Genomic DNA, 18330 nt, shown 5'->3' on the forward strand with positions numbered 1-18330 from the left:
GATTTGTCCCTCTCTCTCTCTCACATCTACTTTTTAACCCGTCGTCTCCGGGGAATTGAATTGAAGGCTAGGTAGGAAGAAGCTGAATATTTCAAAAGCTAGCTTGTTTTATTTTTCCAGTTTTGCGTGTACATTTATAAATAGAGTCCTGGCCATTGACTACTACTAGAGAAAGAGAAAGGGAGACAGGCTTTGTTGGAGTGTCATTTTCCTATATATACTCTCGAGGCATTAGAAACTCAGACCCATATCTCTTATATATTCCTTCCTTCCTTCTTCCCAATCCTTTCCCTTTTTTTTTTTTTTTAATTTTATTTTAAGTCGATCGCAAAATATAGTAGTAGTAATAGTACTACTACTGCATCTCCCCCCCCCTCCAGCTTTCTCTCTCCTGATGAGGATGTCTGTTTCTTGAGGAAGAGAAAAGTCTTCTCCTTTTCCCATTTAGCTAGCCAGATAGCCTTAATTCCCTTCTTTACAGCACACTCACTTTCTTCCTCACCTCTTTTTTTTCTTTTTAATTTTCTTTTTAAGGCAAACTAAAGGTCTGCTCTCGTTTTCATCCATACTAGTTAGCAGCAAAATCAGTGGGATTAGTACTACTGCGCATCTGCAGCTAGCTCTGATCCATTGATAATATTCTCTAATTTTATTTATTTTATATATATTCATACATAGATGCTTGTGAGTGTGTGTATTTTTGAAGCAAGGTAGTAGCAGCTAGCTGAAACCCACCTCATAATCCACATCTATATTACTATTAGTATTGGTTAGCCTCTGAAATCTGTCAGAAGGAGATGGATGAAGTGGGTTTTTACTTTGTTTTCAGAACCTAAAACTGCTTAGCTTTAGCTTGAGAGAGAGAGAGATCAGAGACAGCACTTTCGTTTTTAGCCAGAAGGAAGGAAGCTGTTGCTTCTTGATTTGGTGAGGAATATATAAAATGCCTCATAAAGGGATTTTGGAGTCTTTGAATCCGATTCCTGATCTTTCACTTCATATAAGCCCTCCAAACAGTGCTCCAAACGAACCTGCAGACTCTGCGGCCTTCAACATATGGCGGTGCAGAGACAACACCGACGTGCACGACGGCGGTCTAGTCAAATCTCACAGTGACGATGCTGCTACTACTCCACACGCCGCAGACACTGAGCTTTCCCTTGCAAATCCCACAAGTGCTTCGGAGGCCGAGAGTGACAGCAACTCATGGAAGATGATGAAATCGAGCTATTTCGCAAGAGATCAGCAGCAAGCAGCGGCCGAAAAGCACAACAACATAAGTCACGGCCTTTCCATGCTTGATGTGGCCGAGCTAGGAATCAAACCCATCAAAGGAATTCCAGTTTATAACAGCACTCCCGCAGCAGCTAATTGCTCCTTTCCGTTTTCTCCACCTAATTTGGACCCGTCTAGGGATATTTCAGCAGCTGCTAATTCCAAGCTTTGCTTCTACCAAACGCCGCCGCCGTATCTATCTCCTGCTGCACCCTTCAGACCCGGTGGTGCTGCTGCTATGGGAGCAGGAGTAGGAGGAGGGTTTGAGTCCAGGTATAACGGGATAACTATGGACAGTCTAAGAGTGCCTCAACAACACTTACAGTATCTGAATCATCATCACCATCAACAACAGCAGCTGCTGCAGCATCAACACCAATGTGGAGTTGGGGTTGGGATTGGGATTGGAGCTCATCATCATCATCATGGTGATTTCTCTAATACTAACGGGTTCATCATGAGATCTAGATTTACGCCCAAGTCGTATCAGAGTAAGAGGAGCATGAGGGCACCCAGAATGCGATGGACCAGCTCCCTCCACGCTCGTTTTGTTCACGCCGTCGAGCTCCTTGGCGGCCATGAAAGTCAGTCCATCTCTTTCTCTCTCTCTTTCTCATTAATTATTAATTAATTTTCTTTCTTCTTATATTGTGGAACCAAATTTTTGTTATGTATTGAAATTTCTCTGAAACTTTTCGTCTTATCTTATATTATTTAGGGGCGACTCCAAAGTCAGTGTTGGAGCTCATGGATGTCAAAGATCTCACACTTGCTCATGTTAAGAGCCATTTGCAGGTATAACCAGCTTTCTCTCTCTCTCTTAATGAAGTTAGAAAAGTGAATGAAAATAGGGATCAGATTCAACCTAGCCAAGCTATTGAGCTCTGAATTGAATTTGACCAGAGATAAAAACAAAAAACCTAGGTCTCTCTCTTTTTTTCTCTCTCTCTCTCTCTCTCTCTCTCTTTCTCTCTGATTGAGAAGTAGTACAGTGCAGTGCAGAGAGGTGTGTGTGTGGTGAAGACTAATGCAGACTGAAGACTTTGGCTGTCTAAGTGGCACAGTAACCAAGGCTGGGCTGTGCAGTTTGAATTTGTACTGTTGAATCTGATTCATGAATAAATGGTTTAGGACGAATGAACAGTAGTGGTACTTGCCTGAGAGCTCGCTTTGAGTCCTCCGTTCTTTCTTGGCCTTTCCAGCCTTGGCCTTGTTGTGAAACAGGACAAGCTCTACTTTTAGAGAGAGTGATAAAGTTTGAAAGAAAGTAGCCATCATTTCTCAATAATACAAAGTCATTTACTCACCCCCTTCACCAAATATCTACCTCGTGCTTATTAAACTAATCAATAAAATCCACACACAAGCAAAGCATCTTTCTCAGTTCCTCTCATTTCCAATTTTCTTTTTTCTTTGGTTCTTCCCCGAGCTTTTGACTGAGATTTTTTTTATTAATCAAGTACTAAATATTATTGTCATTAATTTCATCTCTTTTATTAATTACCTTTTTTTTTTTTGCTTTTGCAGATGTATAGAACTGTGAAGAACACTGACAAACCTGTAGCTTCCTCAGGTAATTCGTATTGCTAACTTAACCCCTACTTGCTTCACTTAATTTGACTCATAACTTGTTAGTTATTTCCATCATTAATTTGAATATTGAAAATCCTACTACCCATTCAATGTGCATGCATGTACTGTACGTCTATCTATCCAGCTAGGGCCTATATACCCTAATATGGAGATCGTACATTTGTACACTGTTGGTATTTATACACACTTGCGTATATTTGTACACCCACCACAGTTTATATTGCATGTGCCTCTTGTTCTGGAATCTGGATGTACAAGTTCAACAGTAGTAAAATGTAAATGTGCATATACTTCAGACTTCAGAGCGCACATGGCAATTAAACTTGGCGCATGTTAGGCAAATTATATATGCACATCATGAATGATATTAATCGGGTTACTGTATATGAACACCAGATGGGTCTGGTGATGAAGATCTTATGTCCACAACAACGACAACGCATCATCAGAATTCAGCAAATGGTTTACTAAACCAAAGAGGAGGCTCAAATGCAAGTTTAAATTTAGAGCAAGATACGGAACACCCTTCTAGCAATCTGTGGGGTAACTCTTCCAGGTATAATAATTGATTAAGTAGTACGAAAGTCAGTTTTAATTTCCTCCCAGTGATTGTTACTGTAATACTGTTGTTTTCATAAATTTTCACCATTGGTTGGTCCTACTTTTCGAGTTTTATTCATCCTTGTTCTCCTATATATAAAAGCAAATATATATGCATGGGTGGTTTAGCTTTGGAAATCAGAATACACGTCTTCCCTTTTCTGAAACTAAAAGTGCTTCTTTCTACAGCTTTTGCTTTCCATCAATTTACTTCTTTTTTTCCGTGTCCGTCCTCCTTAATTCTTGCATCACTAAACTTGCACAGTTGCACCAAGACCACCTTTTAGAATAATAATTTTAAAACATTGAAACCTTAGCATGAAAGAATCATAGTGCACTAGCTGTTCATCTAGACCATTGTTTTTGAAATCAAAATGTACTTACAGAATACGTCTTTGTGTGTGCTTCTTGATCCATATAATATCACCTGTTGATTAATTAAGCTTTACACTTACAGATAGTAGGCATATGTTTGGCCGGCCACAATCATTATTGAACTCCATTGACTTAATTAACTGCCATTTACTTGTATATTGTGTCTGATCCTAGGGTTTAAGTTCCAAAACTTGGTTGGTTGATTAAATTAGAATTTCAAGGCTAAGAAAGTAAGAAGTACAAACTATCATTGCATTATTTCGCCAGTCATAACGACTGATAGCTAAGATCATGTTTAATAATAATAAAAAGAGTATAAGGATGATTTAGATGTTAATGAATAGAATATCTTCAGCTAGTTTAGCTTAATTAGGCTATATATAGTTCACTGCCCATTATTAATTTACTTGTGCTATTAAACAAACGCATGCATGGAGTGCCTTAATTTTTTAACTAATTTGATATATATGAACACATGGAAGAAATTAAGTACGTAGATCAATAAGACAGCAGTACATGGAAGAAATTAAGTACGTTGATCAATAAGACAGTAGTACTAATAGCATGGGTACAAAAAGTTACCAATGCATTAGCATAATACGTACACTAAGAGCCTGCCAATGCATATCTTCATGATCCTAAACTACCGGGGCACAGCATAACACCTCAAAAGCTTCTGGAATCCCCAACTACAAGAAATTAAAGACAAGCTCCTGAAAATTCATGACCAGATAGCAATCGTTAACTCCTCATTGCACTCGATCAATTGCATCTGCTAATAGTAATCTACAATTATATGATTATCTCTAATTAAAAACTGCTCAAATTGAAAAGCTTTGTTCATTCCTATATCCTGGTGTTTACATTACTGACAACTCGTTGCATCCTTTCTTCCAATTCTTTTATTGTAGGTATGATCTTCATTTGTGATATGCATCAAGAGTGAGTTTGAGTTGAAGTTGATTAAGAATTTAATGAGGTAGCTAAAACCAGAACATGCAATTGAAGAATTTCTGGTTATTGATATATGAAATGCGTGGTTGCAGTAGAGGAGCATGGGTGCAAGCAAGTTCAAGAGATCTAAATGGCCACTCTCAACATAGAAGTCCTGGAAACCTATTTCATCATCACGAGGTAGTGACCTGAAGTTTTAGGTGTTAATGACTCACAGATCAGGCTGGACATATAGTTTATTTATCGGAGTTAATTAATGATTTGCATCAAACACATGCTGCAGGGAAGTGATTTTGCCCAATCACGAAGTAGCTTTGTAGATCTCTCAAATGGGGACTTCATAAAAAATCCAAGCTTGGAGTTCAGCTTAGGGCGACCGGACTGGCACAGCAAAGAAGTACTTGACTAATTTTACATTTTAAGTTAATTAGCTAGCTAGAGGGAATTGTCAGCTGACTGCCATGCATAAATTTATTCTCATGAAAGAAGAAAAAAAAAAGGAAGAAGAAGCACATGACATATATATAAGAATTTTAGGGGGAATTTTTGAGAAAGGAGAAAGCTTAGCCATCGATCAATCTTCTTCTAATAGTTGCGCGCTTTGCATGCATGTCTCTCGATCTCGATCTGTATATACTTTTCGATTAATTTTGGGAACAAAAGTTGCTGTTGATAATGATCTGTGATGTTTTGCCATTGCGTACAAGTCATGAATGAATGAATCAAAAGTTAAAAGTAGAAAGAAAAGAGAGACGGAATCGATCAGTTTTGGTGGTGCATTATCTGGTGGCTTATATTCTATCCTTTGCTCGCTCTCTTTCTCAATTGCATGTATATGATTTTCAATGCAAAGAACCTTTTTTTTCCCATAATGATTGATGGCCTTTTGAATGGGAGATATTTGATTCTAATTGAATAGTGTGTGAAATCAGGACTTTACAATTGTATAGTACGTTCATTATTTGTGATTTGTAGCCTGATTTGTCCCCCTAAATAAAAAAGCTATAAAGCACTTGGTAGCTAGCTGTTAATTTAGAATGGAATATTATTGATATATATGTCTCATGCAGATAGGTTAATCATGCACCTCCGTCCTTAACAAAATCTTAGATTTGGGAGCTAATTAATTATTAATAATGATTACTTTTTAGTACAATTGATTCTACTTTCTGTCTGATAACTACGGATGGTGTTGCTATATTGTGACCAGCACAGTGTATCATTTAAAAGCGCGCGTGCATTTCATCCATTGATCTATACACAGTTTAGGTTCAAAAACAGAAATTTCAATTTATCTGTTCTACATATTGCTTAAATTGATCCCAAACGGCCGCCTTCATCTACGAATAACAAAACTATATATTAAGGGGCAACAGAAGCAGCAAGAAACTGTAACCCTAGCGCTGGACCGCCTGTCTTTTTCTTTGCTCAGGACTGATTAAGTTAAGAGTGCTTAACTTGAATATATGTTAAAACCATCCTAATTAAATTAGTTCTAAACGTTTGTAATCACTTCAAATACGTACATTGCATCTTCTAAAAATAAAAAAAATCCAATTCCGAATCCATTTACTTTTCTGTTTCTTCCAACCAATACGTACACCTTTCCAATTCTCTTCATAGGAACAAGCCGTCACACCTTTTAGGGTATTAACTTGACCTTCCCATAGGGTCATCACCAAACCCTAGTTTAAAACTCAATCTAAGCTTGGGCCTTGCGGAGCCTACTGTTTTTCTTTGGGCTTTCATGTCGGGTGCTCTAGAAAACATGAGCCTGCCTAGTTCCTATTAAGGTGTAACCCATTAGTTGACTGACACCGGTCATTGGTCAAAGCAATTATTTTGGTTCAGGATTTGTAGTTATGCCTTATCTTAACCAAATTTGATTATGCGGTACAAGACAAACAAACATCCCGAACATTTGACGGGAGTCAAAACAAGCCCAAACCAAACTTCTCGGCCCCATTGACCACACAAGTCAAAACAAAGCCCAACTAAACCTCTACGTGTCAACACCTAAAAGACTCAACCGACCGACCCGTCTTCATCGTCCGCCACGTAGATTAGATTAGATTAGAAAGAGCGGCAACGTCTCATTTTGCGCCGTAAGTGCCGTGCTTTGTTTCTTCCTTGGTTAACAAGTAAAAATTGGATTTGGATCCCCTCCAGATAGATAGATATAGAAGGAGCCAGAGACCTTCCATGTTTAATCCAAATTATCGCATCGCATAAATATATAAACAGAAATCTAATTAATTTATTATTAATTAAATAAATTCCGTGCGCCGTTTCGGGTCATTTGGTTTTGTGTCATTTAAGAATCCAGCCAAGGTTTGGGTGGATTCATTTTTGCACGCACAAACACAGAGACAGAGAGAGAGAGAGCAAGTGATTGGGAGAAGGCCTAAATTTGGAAAAAGGGGTTGATTTTGTGAGCGAGAATTGAGTAAAGACCCACCATTTTTTTATGAGCTGTGTGAGAACAGCAGGGACGGAGAGGATATTATTAGAGCCTGGAATCCCTTTGTTTGATGCTAAGAACAGCAATAGACCTAAATTAAACCGACGACTAGGGTTCAGAGCAGGAGCAGCAGCAGGAGCAGGAGCGGAATTCGAATTCTATTCATCGACTCCGGCATCCGCATCGGCATCGGCATCGGCATTGCTGCGAGTTAGGAGGAGGAGGACAACCGGAGGAGGCTTCCGAACGAGACACGTGGAAATTTCCATTATGGCGACTGCGTCCCCGCCGTCTCTGCTTTTGACTTCCGGCGCCAGCGGCCGCATAAGCGCCTTGTTCTCGCTCCGAGCAATGCGGAGTCTGATGATGCTGATCAACGCCTTCTTCCTGCTCCTCCTGCTGCCTTTCCGCGGCCGCAAGCCGTTGTCCTCGTCCGAGAAATTGTCCGAGGACGAGAATAAGCAGAGAGGGCCGGTGGTGCGCGTGCCGGCTACCATCGTGCACTGGAAGAGCAGCAGCAACAGCTCGCCGCCGCCCGTCGATCATGACGTGGCGGCCAGGAGAGCGTTGGCGAAGCTGAGAGTCAGACAGGACGACGATCCGGATTCGGTCAGGCAATTTTCGATTTTCGCCACCACCCGAGGGGAAACTCTTTTCACCCAAACCTGGACTCCCGTTTCGGTTAACATCAGGTCAAATTCCCATTCATCTTTCTTTTTTTTTTTACTGAGATTGAATTTTTCTTTTTATCTTTTTCTGTTTAAATGTTTAATGAATGAATGTGGTTGAATTTTTTATTCGATTTAGGGAAGTGGCAATTTCATTGTTAGGACTTGACTAGGACATCTGTGTTAATCCTGATCGAATTTCGTTTTATCTTCTTGATTATATCGCCTTAACATGCTGTTAACTGGATTTCCAACTCAATTTGAGCTATATATATATATATATATAGAGAGAGAGAGAGAGAGAGAGAGGCATATTCTAACATATACCATTTTAACCATTCATCAACCTGGTCCTGACTTTGGAAACTATGACCATATCTGAAAGGAATAAACTGTTGTGCAGCTATTGGTCCTGTAATTCCGAGTGCCAGGGGCCCTAGGATTGTGATACCCGAGTAAAGTCACCAGTTTTTAGCTGGCTGTTTTTGACTACTTATCCCTTTGATGAGGAAAAGAGAAGAATAAGTGCATGATATATAATTGCAATGCCATTGGGACTTTCTATTATTCCTTGATTGTTTTGACTGGCACTGCTTACTGTTCTTGGCTTCCTCTATTTGACATTTTAATGTATCCAATCAGCTATGGAGTTTAACTACTTTTATGGACCACAACTGAAGCCCATTGCTTTACCTGACAAATGATGGGTTGAATCTATGTTCTTCTATAATTTTCTCTGCAGATTTTCATGTTCATTATATTGATACAGTGAAGTACTGAATGAGAATCTATATTTTGTGGAGTTTGAGAAACTTTGTTTATTTGAGACTACCACCTTTAGCTACATCACAGATATAAAATATGCTACTTGTGCTTCTGTGTGAATGTTACAGGTCATCAAGTCCAAATGTACATTGTTTTTAACTGTCCTTTCTGTTCATAGTTCCTTTGAATTCTATCTTGACGTGTATGTGACATTTCTTTTTCTCATCTTGCTATAGTACTAAGTTACTAAGTTTATCATTTGCAATGTGCAGGGGTGTTGTCATTCTTATGCACGGCCTGAATGAACACAGGTTTGTTGTTTGTACATGATCCACACTGAAATGTGATTTCTAGAGGAGTTATATGTCTTGATATTTCTATTAAGATATTTTTTTCATATCACAGTGGCAGATACAGTGGTTTTGCAAAGCAGCTGAATGCTAATGGTTTCAAGGTTTATGGAATGGATTGGATTGGTAAGTTCTACGTACACCCATTGTCTTTCTGTTCTTTTTTGGTGATGCTACCTTGAGTCTGTGAGATTTAACGACAATTTCACCAGTTGTATGTCATGTTTAACTCTTTCTGATGCAGTTCTTTGTTGTAAGTAAATATACTTCACAATGCTTTTGTTGGACCAAAGTGTGGAGAACTAAAGTTAGCAATGATAATGTATGCTCATAATTATATTATACTATCTGTTGTGATATAAATCTTGGGGCCAAAATGTTAGCTACAAGTGAGTGTGCATAGAGAACTTGGTCTTCAATTTGTATGAATTTGCTGGTTTCCTTTCCCTAAAAAGTTGGGGACAGTTGGTTTCTATATCCTTGTTTAGATAAGGGTATGAAAGTATGTCTATCTGGTTATAAGAATTAAGCCTCTATAACAATTGTTTCTGGTCGTGGGAATCATCTGGAAGATGCAATTTGAGGTTTATATCCAAGTTTTTAGGAAGTGGATAACTAGCTAAGGTACTAATGACTCTTCTATCAACAACCTATTGTTGCTTGTAATTGTATATGTGCCTGCATGAGCATGTTTGTAGTGTTTGTGGCAAATGCCTGTACATTATCCCCAATGATCACTCTTTTACACAAGAATTTTGAATTCCATATAGAACACTAGTGTTAAGTCGATAATTTTTCCATTTTCCGGTGTAAAGTAGGCGTCTTTAGGTTAGAGGGAGACAAATTGAAACTTTTCTCCATGGAAACTATATTGAAATGAAGATTTTCAAATTTTCTCACTTTGTCTTCATTCCATGTCTCTACCTTCCTTAGTCCATCAAAGAGTTCTATATTTCCAAGATCTGTCCCTGTGTTTACTTCTATCTTTTTCTATGAAAAAAAGAATCTCCATATTTTATGAAAAATTTTATCTTTTTTTTTTTTTTTTTCGTTGCATTAGAGAAAATCTTCTTTTTTCTTGAATATTGTTTCATAGACTAGAGATCAGTCTCTTCAACATGGCATATATATTTGTATGTTGCAGGACTGAGTAATTTGGATGCCCATTGGTGCGAAAACCTGTGAAGCTCCTATGTATAAGTAAGCTTATTATATGTATGCTTGTGTCCAGCTATGCATGTTTTAAGTTTTTAACATTCAAATGAAGAAGAAACACTACACGTCTGATGCCTGAATGAAGTGAATTTCAAACAGTGTTGCACTAAGTTTAATGGTGAACCTGCATTTTAAGTGCATGCCAACACAGGCATCTAGTCTACAGGCACACGATTGTACATGTCATTTCTCTGAACTACCATTGTCAGAATATTAAGACTTAGTGCTCCGTATTGACCATATCATCAATTTTATACCGTCCTTGATATGAACTTCTATCCTTTTCAATTAATAGTTCAATGTTTTTGTTCTTCTTATATAACTGTTCACTTTGATGATTATTTGTTCTTTTTCATCTAGGTCATGGTGGGAGTGATGGGCTTCATGCGTATGTTCCTTCTCTCGATTTTGCTGTTGCTGATATGGTATGTTTTGAAGATGATTAACAATATCTTAATCAGAAGAGTATTTTTGTTGACCGAATGATAAGGGAACTTGGCTGAAATTATATTAATTATCTGTGTTTGCCTCTCTTTCATGCAGAAATCATATATTGAAAAGGTTGTAGCCGAAAATCCTGGCTTACCTTGTTTTTGTTTTGGACACTCCACAGGTGCAGCCATTATCCTTAAGGTATTGATTATAGGGAGTGGTGAATAGTCATGAATTCATGATTTACTTGTCTTGTGTTTGGTCACTGATTCATTAGCATGGAAATTAATCATAACGTGTACTATTCCAAAAATGATACAGGCAATGCTTGACCCAAAAGTTGAGGCCTGCATAGATGGTGTGGTGCTTACATCACCTGCAGTTGGGGTTCAGCCTTCGCACCCAATATTTGTGGTCAGAATCATATCTACTATCTGAATTTTAATTTTTCTCAAAAATATGTGAGGAGTTATAAGTTCTCAAATGCAATCAAACTACAAGCAAATGTTTGACTTGCATTTTTCTTGACAGATACTTGCTCCAGTCTTTGCATTTTTGATGCCGAGATATCAACTCAGTGCGGCAAATAAGACAGGCATTGCAGTTTCTCGGGACCCTGCAGCGCTGGCTGCCAAGTATTCAGACCCCCTAGTGTACACTGGAGCCATCCGTGTGAGGACTGGTTATGAAATTCTTCGAATCACATCCTACTTGCAGCAGAATCTTAGCAAGATGAAAGTCCCCTTTCTGGTTCTCCATGGCACAGCTGACACTGTTACTGATCCTGGGGCCACACAGAAACTGTACGACGAAGCCTCCTCAACTGACAAAACCATCACATTGTATGATGGGTTGTTACATGACCTCCTCTTTGAACCAGAACGAGAAGCTATTTCGAAGCAAATAATAGATTGGTTGATTCATAGAATATGAAAACTACTAGGTAGTGCATTGAGAGAATTGACAAGTTATTGAACAACGGAAAATTGGGATAGATGGCCTCAATGTGAGTGACCAATGTTATCGATCAGTTCTAGAAGCTTGGCGGTGAAGCTGACTGACAAAATTTAGGCGCCGCTGAATAAATTCGGAATATTATGTTGAAACTTGAAAACGGACAATATGCCTTGCTCTGTATTTTAAAAGAATTTTTTTCTGCAGTTCTGCGGGATCTCTTAGAAGAGTTTTTTTCCTCATTTTTTCTGGGGTCAATGAGAATTGCTCAAGTGGAGCAATTTGCATCGTGATCATCTGCTTCTCTATTAGTGGCTCAACCATTTGGTTTTAATTCTGATTTTGGGGATATGTGGACTACTAATTGAGTTATGTATCATTTAACCATTGAGATGCAAGAACCAAAGTGCCTCGGAATGGACTCTTTCAGGCATTTTATCAAATAACAATTTCTAGAATTATACAAGTTCAACAAATAAAAACTGCGAGAAAGATAGTTTACTACTATATCTATGATAAATGAAAGCTGATCATGTTTGACAAACTATCCTTTGCTATGAATGCGCTTTTTTTCATTAATCTAAAACATACAATGTGCTTCTAATATTTTCCTCATTAAACAAGCAAGGGGACAAATAATGGCACCATATTCCCAAGTCTTCAGCTCTGCTTCACCAATTTCCGATCAATCTGAAAGCTTAGAGAACCACAAATTGTCACAAGGACTTATTTATATCTATCAGCATATATTTACATGTTGCTGTCTATTCAGGTCTGTTTGTGTGTACTGTGTAGTATCTATGTGGATAGAAATACATACATACATAGATGCATAGGTACAGTTTATGTAATTCAAAGAAAAATCCTGGTTTGACATGATGCAACTTTGAATCTAAAAGAACCAAGAAGGTCAACCTGATTGACTTATACGTTGGCTAATGGTATTGGGGTCCTCATTTCTGTCTCTTCTCACAATGTCATGGGCCCTGCCAACATATACAAGAAGAAGATAAGCCAAACTAATTGTGTAGAGAAGCTCAAAGAAACAATGAGTGGAAGTGACTCTTATGGGAATATATCATCTTCAGCAGCTTCATTCTACATATGGAATTAATTATATCGTTTTTACTCATCTGGAACTATAAGAGTTGAAAGAACAAGATCAATAAGGAAACAAAGAAAGCCTATACGGAACTCTTCTGAATATATTGTCCACTGCCACAGTATCAGTCCCACATCTGGAACTATAAAGTTTCCACTACTCTGGAACTATAAAATAGGAAAGAAAGAATGATCGAGCCTATTCTGATTTGCTTGTACATATATCAAGGATAACATGTAATGAGGCAGCAACTGATGTAATAGTATGGTACCTTGCAGAAACACTAATTTGAAACATACCTCCAAGATAGCTTTAGCATCATTACTGAATGATTTGCAAAGAATTTCATAACTTTTCTGAGTTCCTAACTGCAGCAATAATGAACTAGTTCAGACGTACTAAACAAATTATGTAGGTCTTATGACACAGACTGTAGTTAATTTGGCAATAACCACATACCCATGGATCAACTTTGGATGGTGATATAGTTGAGATAACATATCTGTTAATAGAAGAAGAAATCCAATCAGCATAATACATAAGGGATAATCATTGGACCTTATAGTTTTTTTTTTTTTTTTTTTCTGCTAGCCCAGTTAGTAATTTTTCGTATTATACGCGAATAAAACATGTACTTACGTTTCTTTCAAAAATACTTCCGTACTCGTATTTTTGAAAGGGACTTATTAAATTTCCCATACTTTTGAAGCCAAAAAGTATTATACACGTACTATACACGATTTTTACGTATTTTTCTGTATTTTACACATATTATTGAACAAAAATGAATATAAATTAATATTTTTAATTAAAAATTTTAATTAATTAAAAATATTTTGCAGAACTTTTCAACGAACTATTTGATAAAATGTCCGAATAATACACGTAAGTATTTTTCGCGTACTATACACGTCCCGTTTTTTACTAACTATGTCTGCTAGCAAGCATGGAGGAAAACTCTCCAACTGTTTATATGTGAAGTCCTTCAATATGATTAGATGTGGATTCAAAGTAAGAGGGTTTACCTCAGCTTACTTGTATAGAAATTCATCGCTACCAAGTTTGCCTTTTGAACAGTTAGAACAACAGCATCCATGTGATTCTACATAAGATGCAAGTGCAAGATTAATTTCCTTATCTAGATGCAACATATAGTGCTAATGAAGAAGAATATTCATACAATCAAATTGAGGGTGGACAAGATATGCATTTTGCATAACACATGAGGAATTCGGTTAGAAAATCATATCAAGTCCTCGGACATTACCTTTCCATTTTGCATAATACTGAGATGTCTATAAAATAAAAGCATAAAATGGCAGAAGAGACAGAATTCAGCACCTTGCGAGCAATTAGCTCAATTAGTTGCATTAGGAACTTCCCGAGACCTTTCCCTTGTACACGAGGCTCAAGTTGTAACTCATACACATAAAGAACAGGCAAATCTTCCTCTATGACAAAGCGAAAATGCACAAACCCGAGCATGGATCCCCTCCCCTCCACACAACCAGCTTCAGTCCTCTCCTGCTCAGACACTGTCAACAATTCACTTGCACTTGCATCCAAAGCCTCATAGACAAATATATAACGTGCTTCTGATGCAACCATGTCCCTACGCTTCACCTTCTCTTCCACTGGCCACTCGGTTCCATATGGCCCCTCCATATTAGCCTGTGCATTAAAAAAAGAAAGAAAAAAAAAAAGTTAAATTGACGCAAAAAGAAGAACCCAAGAAAGCAAACGAGAAAAATTTGGAGCAACTATTAGTGGAGCTTGAATTACCTTAAGGAGATTTTGAATGTAGTGCTTAAGAGAAGATGATAGCTTGTCCCCTCTTCCTGATTCCAGACATGCAGACAAGCCTAAACATCCAAATGATCATAAGCTACCATAACCATTTTACTTCAGTTTCAAATAAAAAGTTGTTTAAGGAGCACAAACGCATCACTTGCCTAAAAATTTGATAAACCCATTAATCGGTTTCCAATATAAACACATGTTTTTGCCAAATTGTTCATACTTGATTGCACTAACAATCCGAAACCGGTGCGCATGAGTGTGTCATACAAATTGATAAGACTTGCAAAAGAAATGAGAAGAAGAAGTGAGGGTACGTAAGGTGAGAGAGTGTAGTGTGGTACCGTTTCTTTGGTAATGGCGAAAGGCATGAAAGGCAGAGAGATGGTCTTTCTCCGCAGAAGCTACCTTTATCAGTTCATCCATAGCCTTCTTCTTCTCAAGTATCTAGAAATGGATGGAGAATTTAGTTGCAAATTCAATTAGGACTGTTTCATAGATTTGAGCAAACAAGATTGGGGTTGATTGTACCTCTTTGCGCTTCATCTTATTCTTAATCTTGGGGGCATTTCCCTTCGACTCCATTTTCACTGCTCACTACCCTCTCCGGTCTCCGCTCTCCGCTCTCAGAGTCCAGGTACAAATATGGAAAATACAAATTTCTCCTCCTTCCAATTTCAAAAATTAAAGGAGAGGCCCAGGCCCGGTGAGCCTTATCCTTCATCCCTAGCTTAGACAGGCTCAGACTTAAGCCTTCTACAGTAAATTTAAAACCCATTGGGCTCGGGCTCGAGTGCAGATAGTTTAGGCCCAGACTTATGCTGCTACAGTAAATTTAGTCTCTTCCTATAATTCTTTCTTCATCCTTTCCATTTTTTTTTTTTGGCAAAGTTTATCCTTTCCATTTTGTACATCAGTAATTCACTGAGGTTAATCATTTAGGCGAGCAGTTTATCCATTTTGGTAAGTACGTTTGCCATACAAATCTGTGTTAGAAAAACCTAATTAGGTTTGCAAAATAGCTTTTGCTTTGGAGCTCCTTTAGGCTTCATTAAAAAAAGGCATTCATAGAATGTAAAAGATGTTTGGACAACCCAAACGCATTATATCACAAGCAACTGTCAAGCCATTGCTTTTGTCATTGATTCTATCAATTTCAATCACAACATTTCATAATTCTGCAGTGAAGCCATGTTTGGCTTCATTCCACCTAATAGAAAAGCGAATCCCATCTTGTTAACTAGGGTCCAAATGCCAACATACTACAACTGATTCTCCGACAACCAATCCCTACCATGATCAGAATCCAAAACATACATTCATTTGTTAAGCATCATCCTGACAAACTCGTCATAGTTCACCTGGCCATCACCATCTTCATCTGCTTCGCGAATCATCTCATCCACTTCTTCATCGGTCAGTTTCTCACCAAGGTTTGCCATTACATGTCGAAGCTGCATCAGACAGATATTAAATTATATGCTTGCGGTCAGTTTACCATACAACTTTTTGATTATACCCAATTGTGGAAGATCACCAAAGAAATAACTAGCTATGGGGTTTACCTCTGCAGCAGAAATATAGCCATTCTGATCCTTATCAAACACCTTGAAAGCTTCCTTTAGTTCCTCCTCAGAATCAGTATCCTGTGGAAGTTAAAGTATTAGTAAACTTGCAATTAATGAGTGCCACTAAATATTCAAAACTACTCCAATTATAGAATCCAAACTGCAGACAAAGAAGAGACCACTTTTTCAGAGAAAATTAATAAATGATATTCCAAGGATGAAAAGCATTACCATCATTCATTAGTTGCCAGTTGTCAAAATCAAATTAAGATAGAAAGTATACATGCTTGCTTGTTAATCTATAAATTGTCATGTCTTAATTATAAATATACAAGTACAATAATGGGACCATGAGTTGTAAGATTAAGGAACTAACAGCTGGCTAGACCCCTAATTCCTCCCTGCCACATCGGATGCACATGCACATAAAATTCAGTGAATGCATGACAATGAGACCCATACTAGTTACCACAACAATTAAAATTAAAAATGCTTAGGGTGAAGCATGAGTCTAGCGTATAGGAAATCAATCACGTTCCCAACATAGATATGAAGGAAGGAAGCAATATCCATCACTAGCTAGGCTAAGAATCAAGGGGGAAAAGTGGGTTCATATACCTTCATCTTCCTTGCCATCAAATTCAAGAATTCAGAAAAATCAATTGTGCCATTCTGGTCAGCATCAACCTCATTGATCATGTCTTGCAATTCAGCTTCAGTGGGATTTTGTCCGAGAGATCTCATCACAGTCCCCAATTCTTTGGTGGTGATGCAGCCTAAATGTGAACAAACATAATACAGATCAGTCAGAAATTCATTCCATAGAAACCATTCCCCTCGTGCATACTCAGTGCGGTGAAAAACCAGTGGGGTTTTCCAGCCTAATATTTAACAAATTAAGCTCTCAAAAGCAAAGGGGTAGATCACAAACATGATTCGCAAACCTTCAACTACTTGTTTCATCCTTTAGATTTAGTCACGTAGAGAGAGGAACGATTTCGTGTTACTCTCATGCATATGCAAAATTAAATCCAAATATTAAGTGCAGATCACATCAGATAGATTTGGTTTTCGCAGCTAGCTTGCAGAAAACCAAATCTATCTAATTATACAGATTTCACAACTTTTGTATTAACCTAGATCAACTGCTTGTTCCGAAAGGATCTATTATTGTCAGATAAAGCAAGGATAGCCTGGTAATGCTGCTCGTGATCCTCTATTATTATGCCAGAAAAACAAAACAGAACTAAATCTCATATGCATCACAAAACCGCAAAACTAAACAAAGTTTGAAATTATAATAATAATCAGAGAAAAGAAAACAATGTAGGAATAACAACAAATCCATTACCAAAACAATAACGACGATAAAGTAAAAAATAACAAGCAATCCATCAACTCAAATTTGCAAGAGAAACAAGAAACAAGCATAAAAATGATAAACAAGTGTGATCAGAGTGAAATATAGAAAAGGTCATAGAGTTCAAATTAATACCATCGCCGTCCTTGTCAAAGAGGCAAAAGGCTTCCTTGAACTCGGCGATCTGCTCCTCCGTTAGCTGCTCGGCCATTTTGTTCTCAGCTCTGGTTTTTGGAGTAGAAATGTGGACTAACAAATTGATCAAAATATTAAGTTTGATTCGAAGAATCGGAGTCCCCCCCCCCCCCGGTTAAATAAAATCTTCAGAATCTAATCCGACGGCTGAAAACGCGTTTCTGTCATTGTGGCGCTGTCTACTTCGTTAATTTTGGGAGAGGCGTGTGATCACTCGCGTGAAGTACGTATTTTACGCGGATATAGGGGCCCACAAAGTAAGGTGGATGTGTCTGATTTGCTCTGCCTTATGGACCTGTGAAAGTTGACCAAGACCATACAACACCGGATGTCCAGATCTGTCTTTTTCACGCGGTATCCAGCCTATATGATATATCTATGCAATTTCAATATAATTTCACCTCTATTTAGGCCCCCCGGCAACGTGCGGGTACCGTGTGGGTTCTTAATGGGCCGACCCGGTAAAAATTCGTTAGCTTAACGAGTTTCACGGGCTAAATCTTGCGGGTTTGCAGGTTATCCGTTGGAACCCGTTAAGACTTGTAAACAGATTTTTTTTTTTTACTTTTTATCAAAGCAACTAGAACCAGTTAAGACTTATGTATATAATTTTTTTTTACAACAACATTACTATATCACAAGGCACTGCAAGTAGCTTTTTTGACA

At 38.0% G+C, this 18330-nt stretch overlaps 4 protein-coding genes across 8 annotated transcripts; 2 read left to right on the top strand and 2 right to left on the bottom strand.

The window, feature by feature from the left end:
• On the top strand, positions 1-5478 carry LOC133745790 (transcription repressor KAN1-like). Of its 3 annotated transcripts, XR_009863788.1 has the most exons (7): positions 1-1859; positions 1994-2070; positions 2803-2848; positions 3265-3424; positions 4755-4785; positions 4890-4977; positions 5081-5098. XR_009863788.1 is itself a non-coding variant. In XM_062173919.1 (6 exons), exons 1-6 carry the CDS (start codon positions 944-946, stop codon positions 5204-5206), a joined length of 1413 nt encoding a protein of 470 aa, XP_062029903.1. In that variant the 5' UTR covers positions 3-943; the 3' UTR covers positions 5207-5478. The 3 variants fall into 3 exon arrangements, 1 of the variants encoding a protein (XP_062029903.1); XR_009863787.1 differs by having other exon boundaries at positions 2-1859; positions 4755-4977; positions 5081-5141; XM_062173919.1 differs by lacking the exon at positions 4755-4785 and having other exon boundaries at positions 3-1859; positions 5081-5478.
• A 1454-nt stretch (positions 5479-6932) lies between these two features.
• Positions 6933-11884, top strand: LOC133746403 (uncharacterized). The gene is made up of 7 exons (XM_062174591.1): positions 6933-7950; positions 8964-9002; positions 9097-9167; positions 10617-10681; positions 10800-10889; positions 11010-11102; positions 11220-11884. Exons 1-7 carry the CDS (start codon positions 7265-7267, stop codon positions 11619-11621), a joined length of 1446 nt encoding a protein of 481 aa, XP_062030575.1. The 5' UTR covers positions 6933-7264; the 3' UTR covers positions 11622-11884.
• Positions 11885-12049: 165 nt separating this feature from the next.
• LOC133746404 (uncharacterized) lies at positions 12050-15478 on the bottom strand. Of its 3 annotated transcripts, none has more exons than XR_009864108.1 (9): positions 15073-15478; positions 14886-14988; positions 14527-14606; positions 14086-14415; positions 13770-13846; positions 13204-13246; positions 13044-13112; positions 12558-12628; positions 12050-12332 (listed from the first exon to the last, which is right to left on the bottom strand). XR_009864108.1 is itself a non-coding variant. In XM_062174592.1 (8 exons), the coding sequence occupies exons 1-8, from the start codon at positions 15124-15126 to the stop codon at positions 12620-12622; spliced, it is 765 nt and encodes a 254-aa protein (XP_062030576.1). In that variant the 5' UTR covers positions 15127-15478; the 3' UTR covers positions 12050-12619. The 3 variants fall into 3 exon arrangements, 1 of the variants encoding a protein (XP_062030576.1); XR_009864109.1 differs by having other exon boundaries at positions 12050-12339; XM_062174592.1 differs by having other exon boundaries at positions 12050-12628.
• Positions 15479-15588: 110 nt separating this feature from the next.
• Positions 15589-17763, bottom strand: LOC133746405 (calmodulin-like). The gene is made up of 4 exons (XM_062174593.1): positions 17605-17763; positions 16728-16885; positions 16107-16187; positions 15589-15995 (listed from the first exon to the last, which is right to left on the bottom strand). The coding sequence occupies exons 1-4, from the start codon at positions 17678-17680 to the stop codon at positions 15861-15863; spliced, it is 450 nt and encodes a 149-aa protein (XP_062030577.1). The 5' UTR covers positions 17681-17763; the 3' UTR covers positions 15589-15860.
• Between the last annotated feature and the right edge of the window lie 567 nt (positions 17764-18330).

The sequence above is a fragment of the Rosa rugosa genome, chromosome 4 (genome assembly GCF_958449725.1).
Source record: "Rosa rugosa chromosome 4, drRosRugo1.1, whole genome shotgun sequence".
In the NCBI taxonomy this organism is placed as follows: Eukaryota; Viridiplantae; Streptophyta; class Magnoliopsida; order Rosales; family Rosaceae; genus Rosa; species Rosa rugosa.

Bases quoted from the DNA above. Each gene is read 5' to 3' on its own strand.
- LOC133746405 (XM_062174593.1), bottom strand. From the start codon at position 17,680: ATGGCCGAGCAGCTAACGGAGGAGCAGATCGCCGAGTTCAAGGAAGCC. The intron at 16,886-17,604 runs GTATTAATTTGA...GTTCACATTTAG, and splicing joins CTTTGACAAGGACGGCGATG to GCTGCATCACCACCAAAGAA. The intron at 15,996-16,106 runs GTAAACCCCATA...TGTCTGATGCAG, and splicing joins GCTATATTTCTGCTGCAGAG to CTTCGACATGTAATGGCAAA.
- LOC133746404 (XM_062174592.1), bottom strand. From the start codon at position 15,126: ATGGAGTCGAAGGGAAATGCCCCCAAGATTAAGAATAAGATGAAGCGC. The intron at 14,607-14,885 runs GTACCACACTAC...TTGGATGTTTAG, and splicing joins TCGCCATTACCAAAGAAACG to GCTTGTCTGCATGTCTGGAA. The intron at 13,113-13,203 runs GTATGTGGTTAT...TTATTGCTGCAG, and splicing joins CATCCAAAGTTGATCCATGG to TTAGGAACTCAGAAAAGTTA.
- LOC133745790 (XM_062173919.1), top strand. From the start codon at position 944: ATGCCTCATAAAGGGATTTTGGAGTCTTTGAATCCGATTCCTGATCTT. The intron at 1,860-1,993 runs GTCAGTCCATCT...TATATTATTTAG, and splicing joins GCTCCTTGGCGGCCATGAAA to GGGCGACTCCAAAGTCAGTG. The intron at 4,978-5,080 runs GTAGTGACCTGA...CACATGCTGCAG, and splicing joins ACCTATTTCATCATCACGAG to GGAAGTGATTTTGCCCAATC.
- LOC133746403 (XM_062174591.1), top strand. From the start codon at position 7,265: ATGAGCTGTGTGAGAACAGCAGGGACGGAGAGGATATTATTAGAGCCT. The intron at 9,003-9,096 runs GTTTGTTGTTTG...TTCATATCACAG, and splicing joins CACGGCCTGAATGAACACAG to TGGCAGATACAGTGGTTTTG. The intron at 10,682-10,799 runs GTATGTTTTGAA...TCTTTCATGCAG, and splicing joins ATTTTGCTGTTGCTGATATG to AAATCATATATTGAAAAGGT.